Source organism: Prionailurus viverrinus, chromosome B4 (assembly GCF_022837055.1).
Source record: "Prionailurus viverrinus isolate Anna chromosome B4, UM_Priviv_1.0, whole genome shotgun sequence".
Lineage (NCBI taxonomy): Eukaryota > Metazoa > Chordata > Mammalia > Carnivora > Felidae > Prionailurus > Prionailurus viverrinus.
Window position 1 is genome coordinate 116,854,215 of NC_062567.1, and position 16,480 is coordinate 116,870,694.

At 39.9% G+C, this 16,480-nt stretch overlaps 1 protein-coding gene across 2 annotated transcripts in view; it reads left to right on the forward strand.

Annotated features, from left to right (window-relative positions):
* The window catches only part of APAF1 (apoptotic peptidase activating factor 1), a 93,326-nt gene extending 83,356 nt beyond the window's left edge, over window positions 1-9,970 (forward strand). For both annotated transcript variants that reach the window (XM_047866964.1, XM_047866965.1), the window contains 2 exons: window positions 1,919-2,065; window positions 7,225-9,970. In XM_047866964.1, the coding sequence (XP_047722920.1) occupies window positions 1,919-2,065; window positions 7,225-7,371 (294 nt within the window). In that variant the 3' untranslated portion in view covers window positions 7,372-9,970. The remainder of the gene's footprint in view (window positions 1-1,918; window positions 2,066-7,224) is intronic.
* Window positions 9,971-16,480: the final 6,510 nt, after the last annotated feature.

A 16,480-nucleotide genomic window follows, 5' to 3' on the forward strand; every position in this document is an offset into this window, starting at 1 on the left:
AAAATAATTTATAAATCATTAAGTAGATTATAAATGAATTGCAAATTCTGCTCTTTTGAGCACTGAAAGAATCACTTAATGGAACTATATCCATTGGATAGTCAACATTTATAGTGTGGCCTATTACAGTCCTCATGGGATTGCCTGCCTCTGGTTGTGTTAGAAGGATTGGGCAGTTGATGGGAAAAATTTGGGTGTTGGGATGGCTGTTTTAGTAACCAGTGTATTTGAAGAACGTCTTTTTTTTTCTTTTTTTACAAAGGAAGATTTAAAATTCATGACAGAGTATTCAGTTTGCAGGAATAGAGGAATTATCAGATGGTCTTTCCAGGAAAATTAAGATTCTCCTGCTTGAGGGCTAAGTAACCAATCTTCTCTGTACTGTTCTAATAATTGCCATGTCAACTGAAGTGGCAGGGCTGCTTTGGGAACATTCATTTTGCTCTGACTTCTCATCTTAGATGAAAAGGGCTCCTTTACTGGTTATGAAGGAGTATTTCATTTTTCAGAAACGCTTGAGGAAACAAATTCTCTTTAATTTATTTTTTAATTTTTTTAATTAAAAAAATTTTTTAACGTTTATTTTCGAGAGAAAGAGAGACAGCGTGTGTTGGGGGAAGGGCAGAGAGAGGAGACACAGAATTCAAAGCAGCCTCCAGGCTCTGAGCTGTCAGCACAGAGCCTGATGTGGGCTCGGGCTTGAATTCAAGAACTGTAAGATCACGACCCGAGCCGTAGTTGGCCACTTAACCCACTGAACCACCTAGCTGCCCCAAATTCTTTCTTTAAATGCATGTCATTTAAAATTTTTTCTTGGGGCGCCTGGGTGGCGCAGTCGGTTAAGCGTCTGACTTCAGCCAGGTCACGATCTCGCGGTCCGTGAGTTCGAGCCCCGCGTCAGGCTCTGGGCTGATAGCTCAGAGCCTGGAACCTGTTCCCTATTCTGTGTCTCCCTCTCTCTCTGCCCCACCCCCGTTCATGCTCTGTCTTTCTCTGTCCCAAAAATAAATAAACATTGAAAAAAAAATAAAAAAAAAAAAAATAAAATTTTTTCTTTAGTACATTAAACAAAATTTTTTTCCTTGATTATTTAAAATGTAGCTGTTAATTTTTTTCTCTCTCTGTATATATGTATCTCTGATATTTAGCTATCTTACTAAATTCTAATGAGTCTGTCCATTTGATTTTCTTGGATCAAATGTTTCTAGGAAAACATTTACAAATGCTGGTTTTGGTCATTTTCCTTTGCTGTTTATGCCTCTTTGTCTTATTCTGTTGTGCATTTAGTAGAGTACTGCCCATGTATTAATTATCACTGGAAATAAATGGAAATATTAGCATATGTGATTGGGTTGTTCATAAGGATCTAGTAAAATAATCTTTATCTATATTTGTATCTTTATATATGTGTGTATGTGTATGCACACACACACACACACACACACACACGTAAAACCTTAAGGCATTTAGTGTTTAAATATGTTTGAATGACTTTAGGTGTTTGAATGACCTCTGTCAGCATTTTTCATGGTAGATCCTGCCCTAGAATTCTATTTTTTTTTTTTAATAGTTTGTTAAGCCTTTTTTGTTTACTCCTTGCTTCTCCCATTATTCTCTTATTAAATGAAAAGGATCACAGTATTCTGACCAATTGTTCTAAGTTCTCTTGTTTTATTTTTTGGAATATGGTTAATGATAAATATTTTATTATTTTATAATAATAAGTACATTTTTATTATAGTGAGTGGCATTTAAAAAATTGAACAGGAGAGAATGCAATCTAAAAAAATTCCTAAGGTATCACTGAATTGTAATTATATTTTTGAGAAAGATTTCCAAATATGTTCCAGATTAGATGGATAGATATATAAAACTTCTGGGTGACCTTGTTAATGCATTGTGTATTTTGTTTGTGTAGATATGGAATGTCTCAAATGGTGAGCTGCTTCATTTATGCGCTCCGATTTCAGTAGAAGAAGGAGCTGCTACCCATGGAGGCTGGGTGACTGACCTTTGCTTTTCACCAGATAGCAAAATGCTTGTCTCTGCTGGAGGATATCTTAAGGTAAGAGTTCCTCAAAGACTGTGAAAGAAAAGAACAGCCTGTGTACTACTTTCCAAGCTATTTTCACTTCCTGTTTCTCAGTTGGGCCTCATACAACCCAGCAGAATGGAAGGGCAGTGACTGTTATCCTCATTTGGCCTAGATGAGACAGATCTGCAAGGCTACTTTCCTCAGTTCTCTTGGAAGTTTTGATGATAGTGTTAGGGATGTTCTCTGTACACAGCTCTCATACTGCCCCATACTTAGATGATCAGAATGACTAGAAAGTTGGGTGTTTAACTTAATTTTATTTTCCATTGATGGTTAACTATTTTGGCTGAAAGTCTTGAATTATTTGTGAAAAAAATTTGTGAAATTTCCTTTTTTTCCCCTTAAGTTTATTTATTTATTTTGAGAGGGAGAGAAACAATCCCAAGCAGGCTCCACACTGTCATTGCAAAGCCCAATGTGGGGCTTGAACTCACGAACTGCGAGATCATGACCCGAGCAGAAACCAAGAGTCGGACTGTTAACTGACCGAGCCACCCAGACACCCTGTGAAATCTCTTAGGTACTACTAGTAGCATTTGTAATAATAGTAGCAACAGTATATTGCTTTATTTTATAGCCTACAAAATGCTTTACTTACATCATCTCATAAGCCAGCTTTGTAAGCTTAAATTTCATTACCCTTGGCTTATAGATGAGGAAACTGACGTTCATTGCGTGTGTTGTGGTGCCTCCGGGTCCTTTTTTGGTGCTTGCATGTATTTATCCACTCAGTACGAATGTGTTCTGTGCCCACTGTGTGCTAAGTGGCACAGAGTTTTAAGACTTGATTTTGCCTTTCAGTGACGTATAGTCTGGGGAAAGCAGATAGTGAATAAATAGTCTGTAAAATATAGGAGGGTTCTGGGACATGTGTGCATAAAGATGGAGTTAGCAGAGGCTTTGTAGGGAGGGGGATGCTTGAAGTGAGTCTTTTGAATGGTGGTACACTTGTGAAAGGGTTGAAGATACTATATATTGTACTGACCACTTAAAATAGATCCCTAATAAATTAGATCTTATAATACTTTTATTTCTTACTGAAAAAATCCAAGTGTAGGAAATGATTCTGATTAATTGTCTAACACAGTATAGGTGTTCAAAAATATTTGAATAAATGAATTTAATTTTTTGGTTATATGAGACCCACATAATTACAGTTTTACTCAACATAAAAATGTACCTTATAAGAAAGAAGACAGTTTTTAGCTCTGTCAGAGGATGTTTGTTACAAACACTTTTTGAGTTGCATTGAGAACGCACTGCTATTTATAAAATGTTGCATTAAACTATACCTTTTTGGTATAGTTTATTTAGTTACTGGGAGGGATCTTGAAACTGTCACCATCTATTTTCCTTTAATGTAAAGATAAACTGAGACTCTTAGTCTGCTCTGAGGATGATGCTTGGAGGAGCAGCATTGTGATCTTTGGGTTGGAAGCAGGGGGCCTTGAGTCCAGTACCTGTTGAAAAACATAACTGCTCAACTTTGACACTGAGCTTCTAGAGACCATGTCATTTGATACTCTGGGCCCCAGAGAAGGCTGTCACATAATCATGAATCTGGCTTATAAGGTGTATAGCAATCAATGACAGGATTCCCAGAGTTCTTGGAGAACCTTGAAATAGAGCAACAGAATAGATGTCTGTACTGTAGAGGCTATGTCTTAAGGGAGTAAGAACCCATAGCCCATACATTCAGTCTGTATATTTAAATGACAGTCAAGCTGTTCTTCCCTCTGGTTTGATTACTAGCATGGTTAAACTGATTATGATATAGCCCAGCCTGCATCTACTCAGCATGTTAATGAGACTATCAAAAGCACAGAGCAAATTAGAAGTAAAAAGGAACAGCTGCTGTAGTGTCCAAAGGAATGAGCCTTTTGAGTCTGTTTACTAAAGAATCTAAGCTATATAAATCGAATGTCAGTAGGATAAAGTAGATATCCAGTAGCTAAAAAGCTCTTAACTTTCAAAATGCTTTCTTTTTTTTTTTTTTTAAGTTTATTTATTTTGAGAAAGAGAGAGCACGAGTGGGAGAAGGGCAGAGAGAATCCCAACCAGGCTCTACACTATCAGCCCAGAGTCCAACGCGGAGTTCGATCTCACAAACCATGAGATCATGACCTTAGTCGAGATCAAGAGTTGTATACTTAACCAGCTAAGCCACCCAGGCAGCCCTCAAAATTATTTCTACCATAAAGTTAAAAAGTAATATAATGTAGCTGTTTACTTGTGTAATGCCATAGAATACATAAGTTAGAATGATAGGAAATCGACATTAATTCATACTTACGAGAAGAAAGCTGGTTTGAAATGTGGAATACATGGTGATAAAAGCAGGTGTGCCATTATATAGAGGAAAGAGAATGTAATAGTCAGGAGAGTGAGCCAGGGCAGATTGCCCAAAGTCAAAGCCTGTCTCTGCCACCCATTAGCTTTGTGATTTTGCATGAGATTATTTAATCTCTCTATGCTTTGATTTTCTTATTTGTAAAAATGGGTATAATAATAAACTCTAGCTCATAGAGCTGGGATGGTTGAAGGAGTTAATGCATGTAAAGCACTCTTACATAGAGTCACATAGTGTACCTTGAGTAAATGTTAGATATTTTTTAAAATTCACTTTATTTCTTTTTTTAAAATTTTTAATGTTTTATTTATTTTTGAGAGAGACAGAGCACAAGCAGGGGAGGGGCAGAGAGAGGGAGACACAGAATCTGAAGCAGGCTCCAGGCTCTGAGTTGTCAGCACAGAGCCTGACACAGGGCTTGAACTCAGGAGCCACGAGATCATGACCTGAGCCCAACTTGGATGCTTAACTGACTGAGCCACCCAGGCGCCTCAAATTCACTTTATTTTTTAGAGCAGTTTTAGGCTCACAGCAAAACTGAGCAGAAAGTACAGAGTTCTCATATACCTCCTGCCCCCACACATGCACAGGCTTCCTCCACTGTCCATAGATTATCAAGAGAGTGGTACATTTGTTACAATTGATGAACTTACATTGGCATGGCATTAGTACCACTCTTGGTGTTGTTCATTCTGTGAATTTTGACAAATGTATAATGACATGTGTCTACCATTGTAGTATCATACAGAATAGTTTCATTGCCCTAAAAATTCCCTATATTAGCTATTTTTTTTATTAAAAAAATTTTTTTTAAGTTTATTTATTTTTGACAGAGACAGAGTGCAAGCATGAGCTGGGGAGGGGCAAAGAGAGAGGGAGACACAGAATCCGAAGCAGGCTCCAGGCTCCAAGCTGTCAGCACAGGGCCTGATGCGGGGCTCGAACTCACGAACTGTGAGATCATGACCTGGGCCGAAGTCGGACGCTTAACTGAGCCACCCAGGCGCCCCTATATTAGCTATTTTTAATGTCATTGTTTTTTAGTCAATATTCAACTTAGTGGCTTGATACAATGTTTCTAAGCAGAGTGGTTTGTTTCAGTAGAGGGAAAGGTAGTGGCACTAGATCAGGTACCAGAAACAGTTCTGCTTCTGCCACCTGCTAGCAGTATCATCTTAGGTGACAAGGCCTTTCTTCTCTAAGAACCCTGGTTTCCGTATTTGTAAATGAGGCAGTTGATCTAGCTGATCTTTAAGGGCCTTACTATCTGTGTGATTTGTTTCTAGGGGAATGGAAAGTAATGAATTTTCTCTCAAGTAGGTGGAATGTGTGCTGTGCAGTCTTGATTACATTGCTATTTTATAAAGCAAAATCACCACTTCTGGAAAATTTCAAGTTACTACAAGTTGCTTTAGTGAGGTTTACTAAAGTCCATGGGGTATACTTTTACCAGTTACTATTACTGAAGAAACACGAATAGTTTACCCAGTCAAGCACAGAATGTTAGGCACTGCCCCCAGTTACAAAAATGAGTGACACCATTATTTTGTTCATGATACTCTGAATCTTGATGTACCTGACGCCTTTTCAAAAGGTGTTTATGTTCATTGTCTCTTTTACCCTCATTTTAGCTGTGAGATACATGGGTAAGCTTTATGAATATCTCCATTTGGTAAATAGCTGTAAACACTGTTATAATTTGAGCAAATTCAGTGATCGGGAGGAGAAGGGAAGGATTGGCCGGAGCACCTGCTGCATGCATTTAAGATGTTTAATATTTATTTAGCAAATAAATGTATAGACTCTTATATAGAGGAACATGGTCATAGGCTCTTGAATCATCCTGATTAAAAGGAAGATTAAGCTGGGGCTCCTGGGTGGCTCTGTCGGTTAAGCACCGACTTTGGCTCAGGTCATGATCTCACGTTTCGTGAGTTTGAGCCCTGCTTTGGGCTCTGTGCTGACATTTCAGAGCCTGCTTCAGATTCTGTGTCTCCCTCTCTCTCTGCCCCTTCCCCCCTTGTGCTCTGTCTCTCTCTGTCTCTCAAAATAAATAAACATTAAAAAAATTTTTTTTAATTAAAAAAAATTTAAAAATGAAGATTCAGTAGAGAGAACATTCTGTCTGGTGTCCTATAATAAGAAAAAGTCTCAGTGTCTATCAGAATACCAGTCTGTGTCTGCAAAGGAGCATTTTAATTTTTTTAATTTTAATGTTTATTTGTGAGAGAGACAAGGTGCAAACGGGGGAGGGGCAGAGAGAGAGGGAGACAGATTCTGAAGCAGGCTCCAGGCTCTGAACTGTCAGCACAGAGCCTGATGCGGGGCTTGAACTCATGACCTGCAAGATCATGACCTGAGTCGAAGTCGGAGGCTTAACTGACTCAGCCACCCAGGCACACCTGCAAAGGGGCATTTTTAAAGAAAACAGGGTTATTCTGTTCATTCTACTGAGAAAGATATGCAGGTGGCAGAGTTCAGTGCAGTCATGGCCATAGTTTACTTTGTATAGCCTTGTGTTTGTAGCTTTCTGTAGGCTGCACGTTTTTCCAGCATACCTTGCAGTGGGGTTAGGTGTTGCATAACTGTGGGGCAGTCACCAGGATTAATCAGGAAATAGTGACTAGGCTGTTAATATTAAACCTCAGACATTTTTCCTACAGTTTGCCGAAGTTTGGGAGTGGGTAGATGATAGGGTGAAGGACCTGGCTGGCACTAACTGCAGTTGTCACACAGAGTAATTACCAGTCTAATGAGAATTTTGTTTTTCTCTGAACAGTGGTGGAGTGTTGACACTGGGGAATCCTCACAGACCTTCTACACAAATGGAACCAATCTTAAGAAAATACACGTGTCTCCTGACTTCAAAACATATGTGACTGTTGATAATCTTGGTATTTTATATATTTTACAGATGTTAGAGTAAAGTAGTTAAGGAATAATGTAGTTGAACTCTTTAATTTTGAATTGGAAAAAAATTCTATTGAAACTTCTGTATTTCGACTTTTTATAAAACTGTGAATTGTTTTGCAGTACTGCATTCATTATGAAAGTGTTTGTGGTTGGGTGAATAATATTAATGTAGCCTTTTCCCAAACGAACACACCTTTAATCTTGTTTTTCATAATCATCATCATTATTGTTAACAGTTTGTCCTTAAGATGCAAATGAAAATGTAAATATGTACCTTGTTATACTGTTGGTAAAATTCTCTCTTGATGCATTCAAATTGGTTGACATAATTAATGAGAATAATTTGAAGGAAATATGTATTTTAATGCTATTATTATGCAGGCTGTGCCTCAGGGTAGCAGGCCTGCTTTCTGAACCACATTACCCCAAGGGATATAGTTCTCCCAATTACAATCTTGGAGCTTATTTGCACCCCTTAAATTTGCTTTAAAAATATTATGTTTGTGTGCATAGTTTGCAGCATTTCCTTAAATTCACTAGATAAGTGAGTGTTGGATTTCAAAAGTTCTTGTGAAGCAAAAATCATAGGACTACCTTTTTCTCACTAGCTAATGGCAGCCCTGTGCCGCCACTGGACTCTAGTTGTCAATCTTTGAGTTGGGTGCTGTCTTGCTTGCTCTGGTTTTTAACCAGATTTGTTACTTGACTGAACTTGACCTTCCTTTATAAAATTTTTTTTTTATTTCAAGAGAGAGCGAGAGAGAGAGAGAGAGCCAGTGAGCGTATGCACATGTGTGTGTGTAGGGGAGGAGCAGAGAGACAGGGAGAGAGAGAATCCCAAGCAGGCTCCACACTTAGCACAGAGCCTGATGTAGGCGCTCAGTCCCATGAATTGTGAGATCATGATCTGAGCTGAAATCAAGAGTCGTCACTTAACCAATTGAGCCACCCAGACACCCCTGAACTCAACGTTGCTTAATCCTCAACTTTCTTCTTTTCTTTTCTTACAGTTGAATTTTTGTAAATTAGAATAATTGGAGAGGACCAATTTTCATTATGTTCTAGCAGAATTTTTCTAAGAAATATAAAATAGTAAAAAATCATTTTCTTCCAAGTCTGCTTACTCAGATGAATGGCATCTGTTTACTCAGATGAATTTCGAGAGAATTCTCTATGCTTTTCTATGTAGTAACAGAAGAGTCCTTGTGAATCTGGAAACTGGTCTGTCTTCCAACTGGTATTCTTCTCTCCTCTCTTCTGTTCCCTTTCTTCCTCCCTCTTTCCCTCCCTCCCTCCAAGGTTAATCAGGAACGGTAGCTCTTAACAGAGAAAAAGTATATCAGCATCAGTAACTAGCTTTTTTGACTTCCTGATTAGGAATTTTAATTGCATTAAAGCTGCATTTTTGCCTGACAATACATTATTAAGGGAAATGGCAATAAATTAATAGATGTGGTTCACATAAGAATAACCAAAATTCAAGAATTTTGCTGCTGCAGCAGAAAGTAAATCAAATGAATATTAGTATTAACAAGTAAGCAGTGAGCCAGTTTCTGTTGTTGGTGTGTATTAGATGTGGTATTGATAGGGGGCCTAGACCACTCCAGATGTATTTTAGATTAGATATTACTATTTAGCATTTGAGGCAGTCATAAGTATAACAAATACAATCTTTTACATTGTTAAGGAGGTTCGGCTGTTTGTTTTTTTATGGTGGGTTGAGGTACTAATTTATAGGCTTACTGTGATTTCAGCAAATGTGATGTGAAGATCTTAATTTTATGAAAAAAATTATGTAAATGATGTACTTAGAGTACAAACCATAGTTTGATTTGCATACAATGTTTAGAAACTATAGCTCAGACTATAACGTATTAACTTTTGGAATTAAAAGCCACTTGACTGTTAAAGTATAGAACAGACATTTGGCTTTTACCTTTGATTGGCCCTTGTCTTCAAATAAAAAGAAAAATGGGAAGAAAAGGTAATGACAAAAAGGCAATATCAAAAAGATGAGAAGACAAGGTAACTTGAGGGAAGAAGAGAAACCCAATATGAGGGAGCTATATGTTTCATGGCAGCTCAAGTGGTCAGTCAAGGGGAGGATTTTGTTTTGTACTTGCAGATGAGCATTTTTAAGCATTTTCCCTTGCTTTGTTTTTTGTAATGGAAATTACATTGCATTTTGTATATATAAGGATTTTTTTTTTACATTGTATGTGTCTTGTATGGTTTGAAAATTCTTAGTTTTATAAATTTATGATACAAGTCACACAATTTCTTTTGCCTTGGTATACATTTTAATACATGAATTAAAAAATTTTATAAAAAATAAAATTCCTAAAATATTTTTGAAAAACATTTTCAGATTATTTCAGGCTCTTTGTCCTTTGTTGGTTAGAAAACAGATGTGAAAGATTCTTCAAACTAAAGCTACCATTCTTTCTATTGCTTTATCAACTATGTCTAATTCAATTTTATTAAAGTTTTATCTCCTCAGTTTATCTCTGATGATTGCTACCTGGTGTGGCTGTCATGGTGCATGGTGATGATCCTGTAAAGAAGAGAATTAATTAATTTTTTTTCATTCAGTAAATATTTATTGAGATCTACCATGTATCTGGCATTTTTGTAGAAATTAGGTATATAAAAGTGAGCAGAAAAAGTGAGTCTTTGCCCTACTTCAGAGCCAGGGAGAGGCAGACAAAAAGTAAAATCTATAGTGTATTATAGTATGTATATATGGTATGTATAAATGGGGGGTTGGGAGCGTTACAGTTTTAGGTGGAGTTGCTCACTGAGAAGGTGACACTTGAGTACAGACCTGAAAGATGGAGGAGTGAGTCATACAGGAATCTGGAGAGATTCCCAAGCAGAGTGCACTAGGCACAAAGACAGAATAGTGGATGGGTTGGTCTGTTACAGAGCTGGCAAGAGGCCGGTGTGGCTGGCAAAGACTATGTGACGGGAGTGTAACAAGAGGTGCATCACCATGTAGGGCCTCCTAAGCCATTGTAAGTACTTTTACTTTGAGATAGGACCTACTGGAGGAGTTTGGGTAGTGGAGTGATCTGACTTAAGCTTTATTTTATTTTATTTTTTAGAGAGAGTGTGAGCAGGAGAGAGGGGAAGAAAGAGAAAGAGAATTTTTTTTTTAAGTTTGTTTGTTTATTTAGAGAGGCAGACAGAGAGGGAGAGCAAAAATCCCAAGCAGGTCCCATGCTGTCAGTGCAGAACTCAGCATGGGGCTCAAACTCACAAACTGTGAGATCATGACCTGAGCTGAAATCAAGAGTTGGATGCTTAACCAACTGAGCCATCTAGGTGCCCTGAGAGAGGGAGAGGGGGAGAGAGACAGAGAATCTTAATTAAGCTCCATGCTCAGCATGGAGCCTGATGCAAGGCTTGATCCCACGACCCTGGAATCATGACCTGAGCCAACATCAAGAGTCAGATGCTTGGGGTGCCTGGGTGGCTCAGTCGGTTAAGCGTCCCACTTCGGCTCAGGTCATGATCTCATGGTCCATGGGTTTGAGCCCCGCGTTGGGTGCTGTGCTGACAGCTCAGAGCCTGGAGCCTGTTTCAGATTCTGTGTCTCCCTCTTTCTCTGACCCTCCCCTGTTCATGCTCTCTCTCTGTCTCAAAAATAAATAAATGTTAAAAAAAAAAATTTAAAAAGAGAGTCAGATGCTTAACTGACTAAGCCACCCCCGTACCCCAAGATTTAATTGGTTCCTCTGGCAGTGGAAACCAGTTGAGAATTGGTTGTAAAGGGGCACAGACAAGGGTGAAAGCAGGGATACCAGTGAGAAGCTCACGCAATAATTCGGGTAAAATGAAGGCAGCCAGACGAGGGTGGCAGCAGTAGGGGTTGTGACAGTTGGATTTTGGATATATTTTATTTAAAAAAAATTTTTTTTTCCAACATTTTTATTTATTTTTGGGACAGAGAGAGATAGAGCATGAACGGGGGAGGGGCAGAGAGAGAGGGAGACACAGAATCGGAAACAGGCTCCAGGCTCCGAGCCATCAGCCCAGAGCCTGACGCGGGGCTCAAACTCACGGACCGCGAGATCGTGACCCGGCTGAAGTCGGACGCTTAACCGACTGCGCCACCCAGGCGCCCCATATATTTTAAAGATAATAGGATTTGCCAGTGGATTGGATAAAAGTTGTGAGAAAGACAAGAATGATACCAAGGTTTTAGCCTCTTTGGCTTGAACTATGGGAAGATTAGAATTGCCTTTAATGGAGATGAAAACGATTATGAAAGGAGCAGGGTTTTGGACATAGCAAGTTTGAGATGGCCATTAGGCATCCAAGTGGGGATGTTGAGTATTGGTGGTCAAATAAAAGGGTCTGGAGTTCATGGGAAAAATCTGTGATGCAGACACAAATCTGAGAGTTATCAGTGACTTTAAATACATCAAATGTATTTAAAACCACAGGATCAGATGAGATCAGCAGTGAAACAGGTGTTGATAGACAAGACTGGAGTCCTAAGCTGGAATCCAGGACAGTGTGAGGTTGGTGAGATGAAGGACCAGCACAGGAGACTGAGAAGGACCAGAAAGATTAAGAATTGCAGCTTGATGTGGTAAGTATAGTGAATGCAGTGGGCATGGGTCTCTTAATGTGGTCTTGGGCAAAATTTCTTTAGTGGTTTGTCTGTTCAGCCACCGGCCTATCCTGAATGGCTTCGGTATCTAGTGTGTGCCAAGAACTATTTTAAGCAGCAGCCAAGGCAATAAAGAAATACATTTTAGTTGTTGGGAACTTTGAGGACATTGAGGACATTGAGGACATTGAATACATTGAGGACAATGGATAATATGAAAAAAAAATATCAGCAGTTGTCTTATATGTAAAATGGGTATCTGTTCTTCCTTCTCATGGTTGTCATAAAGATTTAATAAGGTAATGCTCATGAGATACTTACCTCCATGCTTGGATGAAGAAAGTGCTCAATGAACATTTCTTGGTGTTATTCGGGTCTTGTCATCTTTGGCCTGGCAACAGTTCCCTGACTGCTGTCTCTTGTGCCACTCTGCTTTATTTTTCCAAAGTGCTCATTTTAATCTTGTCGCTTCTCTTTAAAACCCTGGACCTGCTCTGTGCTCGCTTGCTTCTTTGTGTATGCTGTTCTCTCTCTTATACTGCCTTTCTCCAGCCTAATTTTTTTCCCTAATTCCTTCTTATCCTTCATATATTTTGAGATGACCCTTCTGCTGAAGGTTTGCCTTGCCCTCTCATAGTGCCTTCTTTTCTCCGCCATGACTTTTTTTTTTTTAAATTTTTTTTTTGAACATTTATTTATTTTTGAGACAGAGAGAGACAGAGCATGAATGGGGGAGGGGCAGAGAGAGAGGGAGACACAGAATTGGAAGCAGGCTCCAGGCTCTGGGCCATCAGCCCAGAGCCCGACGCGGGGCTCGAACTCACGGACTGTGAGATCGGGACCTGAGCTGAAGTCGGACGCTTAACCGACTGAGCCACCCAGGCGCCCCATCTCCGCCATGACTTTTTATCACCCTGTATTGTTTACTTATTAGAGTCCCCGATTAGGTCATAAGCTCCATGAAGCCAGGTCTGTGTCTTGTACACCACATTTAACATAAGCCTGGCTCCAGTTGGAGCCTCAGTAAATAGTTGTTGAATGATTGAAATTCTTGTGTATACGGTTGCATGTCCAGAGCACATTCTGTGTCCTCCCTCTGCACCAGGATATCAAGAGGCTAATTAAAAAGTAGCATGTCACTAGCATTTTCTTTATCTTTCTGTTTTAGTTTGGCATTTTATTGTGAAGCATCGTTAGAGGAAAGTAAAACTTCACTTGAATAAAAGATTTGCTCCTAGATTATATGAAATGAATAAACATTTCCCTGAAGTGTTTAAGTTGGTAAGTATGGCAATCTTATTATTCAACATTATGTTAGTATAATTTACTTACCGGCCTTTTGAGAAGGAGAAAATGATTTTCGAATAATTCTTGGTCTCTGAAGATTGTCACTTGAATAGATTTCCTTGCTCATAACCCCTGCCCTTAAGACTTTGGAGATACTATGCAGTTATTTAAATGCTGGAATTAAAATTTTTTTTTTTTTCAACGTTTATTTATTTTTGGGACAGAGAGAGACAGAGCATGAACGGGGGAGGGGCAGAGAGAGAGGGAGACACAGAATCGGAAACAGGCTCCAGGCTCTGAGCTGTCAGCACAGAGCCCGACGCGGGGCTCGAACTCACGGACCGCGAGATCGTGACCTGGCTGAAGTTGGACGCTTAACCGACTGCGCCACCCAGGCGCCCCTAAATGCTGGAATTAGAATATCAACTGCTACGGGGCTATGAGTATAACCATAGAATTACAACCACAGAATTATTGTGTAGTTGTGTATATTCATAGGGAAGGGGCAAAAAAAAATATGCATCAAACGTGGGACTCATCAGAGACCAGGTCTTTGAAGTCATTTGGCATCAATAGTGTATTACTTCTAAGCCAGATGATGTAAGAAGACCAAAACTTGGGAAGTTTTCATTTCAATTATGATTCAGGAAAATGAGCTGCTGGTGTTCACTGTAAATTCATTTATGAGGTCAGGCCTTCAGAACTGGGAATACTGCTTATCACAGAGATTAAAACAGAAATCTACCTCTGTAATTTACCATCACCCAGGGCAAGAATAACTAGAGAATGCCAGGCCCAGGTTTGGATCTGGTGGTTCCGAACGAGCAGCTGATCAAACTGGAGAGCACCCAGCAGCTGAATGAAGCCTCCTGCTTAGTACAGGGTGGCTGTTGGGAGTTGGAGCAAAGATTTTCACCATCCATTCAAATCTCCATTTCGTCCCCACTCAGGGGACTGCCCAGCTGTTATTTTATCTTCACAGTACTTTGAGTGGATTTGCAGACTGTGCAGTCCTAGCTTATAGAGGAAGAACTACACCCCAGGCAGTTAATCAGCAACAAAGCCAGGGCCACAGTCCAAATCTGATTTTCTTTACTTTATGGAGAGACCCAGACCCACTGGGCTACAAGTGGAGTGGCGGTTTCAGTTGAAAGTGGAATCCTCCTGGTTTTATGGCAGATGAACTCCAGTCCTAGGGGTCAAGGTTTAGGTTTCAGCAGCTGGGGAAGATTTGAGAGATCTGTGTTTCTCATCTCTGATTCATCTTCAATTAGTAGTGATTCTAAACCTTTCACCTTGTGTTGATTTGCCCCATCTGTCAAATAACTTTCTGAGAACTAATAAATCCTTTTTTTCAAGGAAACAAGGAGGAGCTTTTATTTATTTATTTTTTTACCAGCATTTTATTGTGTCAGGCCCTATGCCAGGCACTTTATACATATTATTTAATTGAATCCTCACAACAAGGCTGTAAGGTATTATTTCTGTTGTCTAGATGTGGAAACAGCCACAGCAAAGTGGTGGAGCTAGGGTTTTGGTCCATGTAGTTGGCCTCCTCACCAAAGCCCCTGGGTGAGAGGATCCAGGAACGTCATTTCAATTATGCACTTTAATTCATTATTCATTTCACCCATTCACGTCATGCATTGTGACTGATCGTAGGTCCTGAGCTGGCAGAGGTGGTCCCTGTACTTGAGGACCTTCTACTTTTGGTATTCTGGTTAACCCATCTCTATGTCAATAGAGATTGTTCTCTGAAAAGAATTTGACAGCCAAATGCATGGCAGAGGTTGGGGAATGCTTTGGATTTGTCGGCACTTGGCCACTACCCAACCTGGTCTCAATTTTCAGATGATTCCGACATTGAGCAGGGAAGGTGGCAGCCCTACCATGGTCTGTTCCCTGGAGATGCCTGTTTCTACATTGGAACTCTTAAGGTGTTCATTTCAAATTAGTGGCAGCCCTGGAGTTAGTGGATCCATGTGCCTGTCACCTTAATTTCATTTCCTTTTCTCCTTTTCCTTTCATCTGAAAAGGTGTAGCCTCTCAGAGTCTGTTTCCTTATTTGTAAAATAGGGACCACAACACTTAATTACAGAGTTTTTTGTGAAGCTTGAAAAATATGTCAAGCACCTGACATAGGTCTCAATGGCATTATCATCTTCGGTCTCAGCTACAAAACTCCATTCCTTTGCTGCCCACATTTCCATGGTTTACAAGGTGGGACCCTATGACTTTTGCTTTCTCTAGGAATCCTTTTCTACCTCATGGTAGATCTGTCTTCTTGGCTATTAGCACCCAGGAGACAGACTTTGCTCAGCAGGAAAGCTGTCATCTGCTTTCTTCTGAGTTGTCTCAAACTTTCTTCTCTTTGGATATGCATGCACCCGTGAGTGATAGAGGATTGGGAATGAGAATGGGAAGACCTTGGGCTTGGTGCTTGGGCTGGTGCTTGGGTGGTGGAACTCTGGCTTTGGCTGTCAAGTGTATCCAAATTCAAATCCTGGCTATAATAACGTCCTAGCTGTGTGACCTTCAGCAAATGTTTTAATTGTCTCAAGGACCTGTTTCCTAGGGAGCCTCTGGTGTGGAGACTTACATGGATTGCCCAACATCTCAGATCCCGGGATCAGGAGGGCCTCATCCATCCAGGAGTGAAGCTTCTTATACTTGTCGCACCCAGAATTACCTGGGAAACTTAAAAACTTCCTCAAACCTGGACTTTATCTAACCAGGCCAATTAATTTGGAATCTCTGGAGATGGGACCCAGGCATCCATATTGTCTTAAAATTCCCCAGTGCAGTATTCCAGAGTGCAGTGGAGGTTGAGAACCTTGATGGCCAGGCCATCGCTAGTTCTACTCCTGTCCAACTGCCACTGCACTTGTGATGGCTGCTTATGGTGTGTTCCTTCACACCTGCTCTGCCATGACATTCTCAGGCGTGTTGCTGGGCAGCACAGACGTTTGGTGTGCATATTATATTAACACAGATGTGAGGATATTTCCTACTTGGATTTGATGGCTAATTTATAGAGCAACTCTTATAGGGTTATTACCATCAATTCCTTCTCTAGTCATGGCTTTCTCTGTCCAGATGTGTCACCTCTGTGTGCTTGCTTTCACTTTTTACCTAGGGATGTGATGATTCCCATCATGGCAGGCACTGTTGGTGGCCATCCTCATATCCAGTCTCTCCCTTTTCCTCACTAACAACT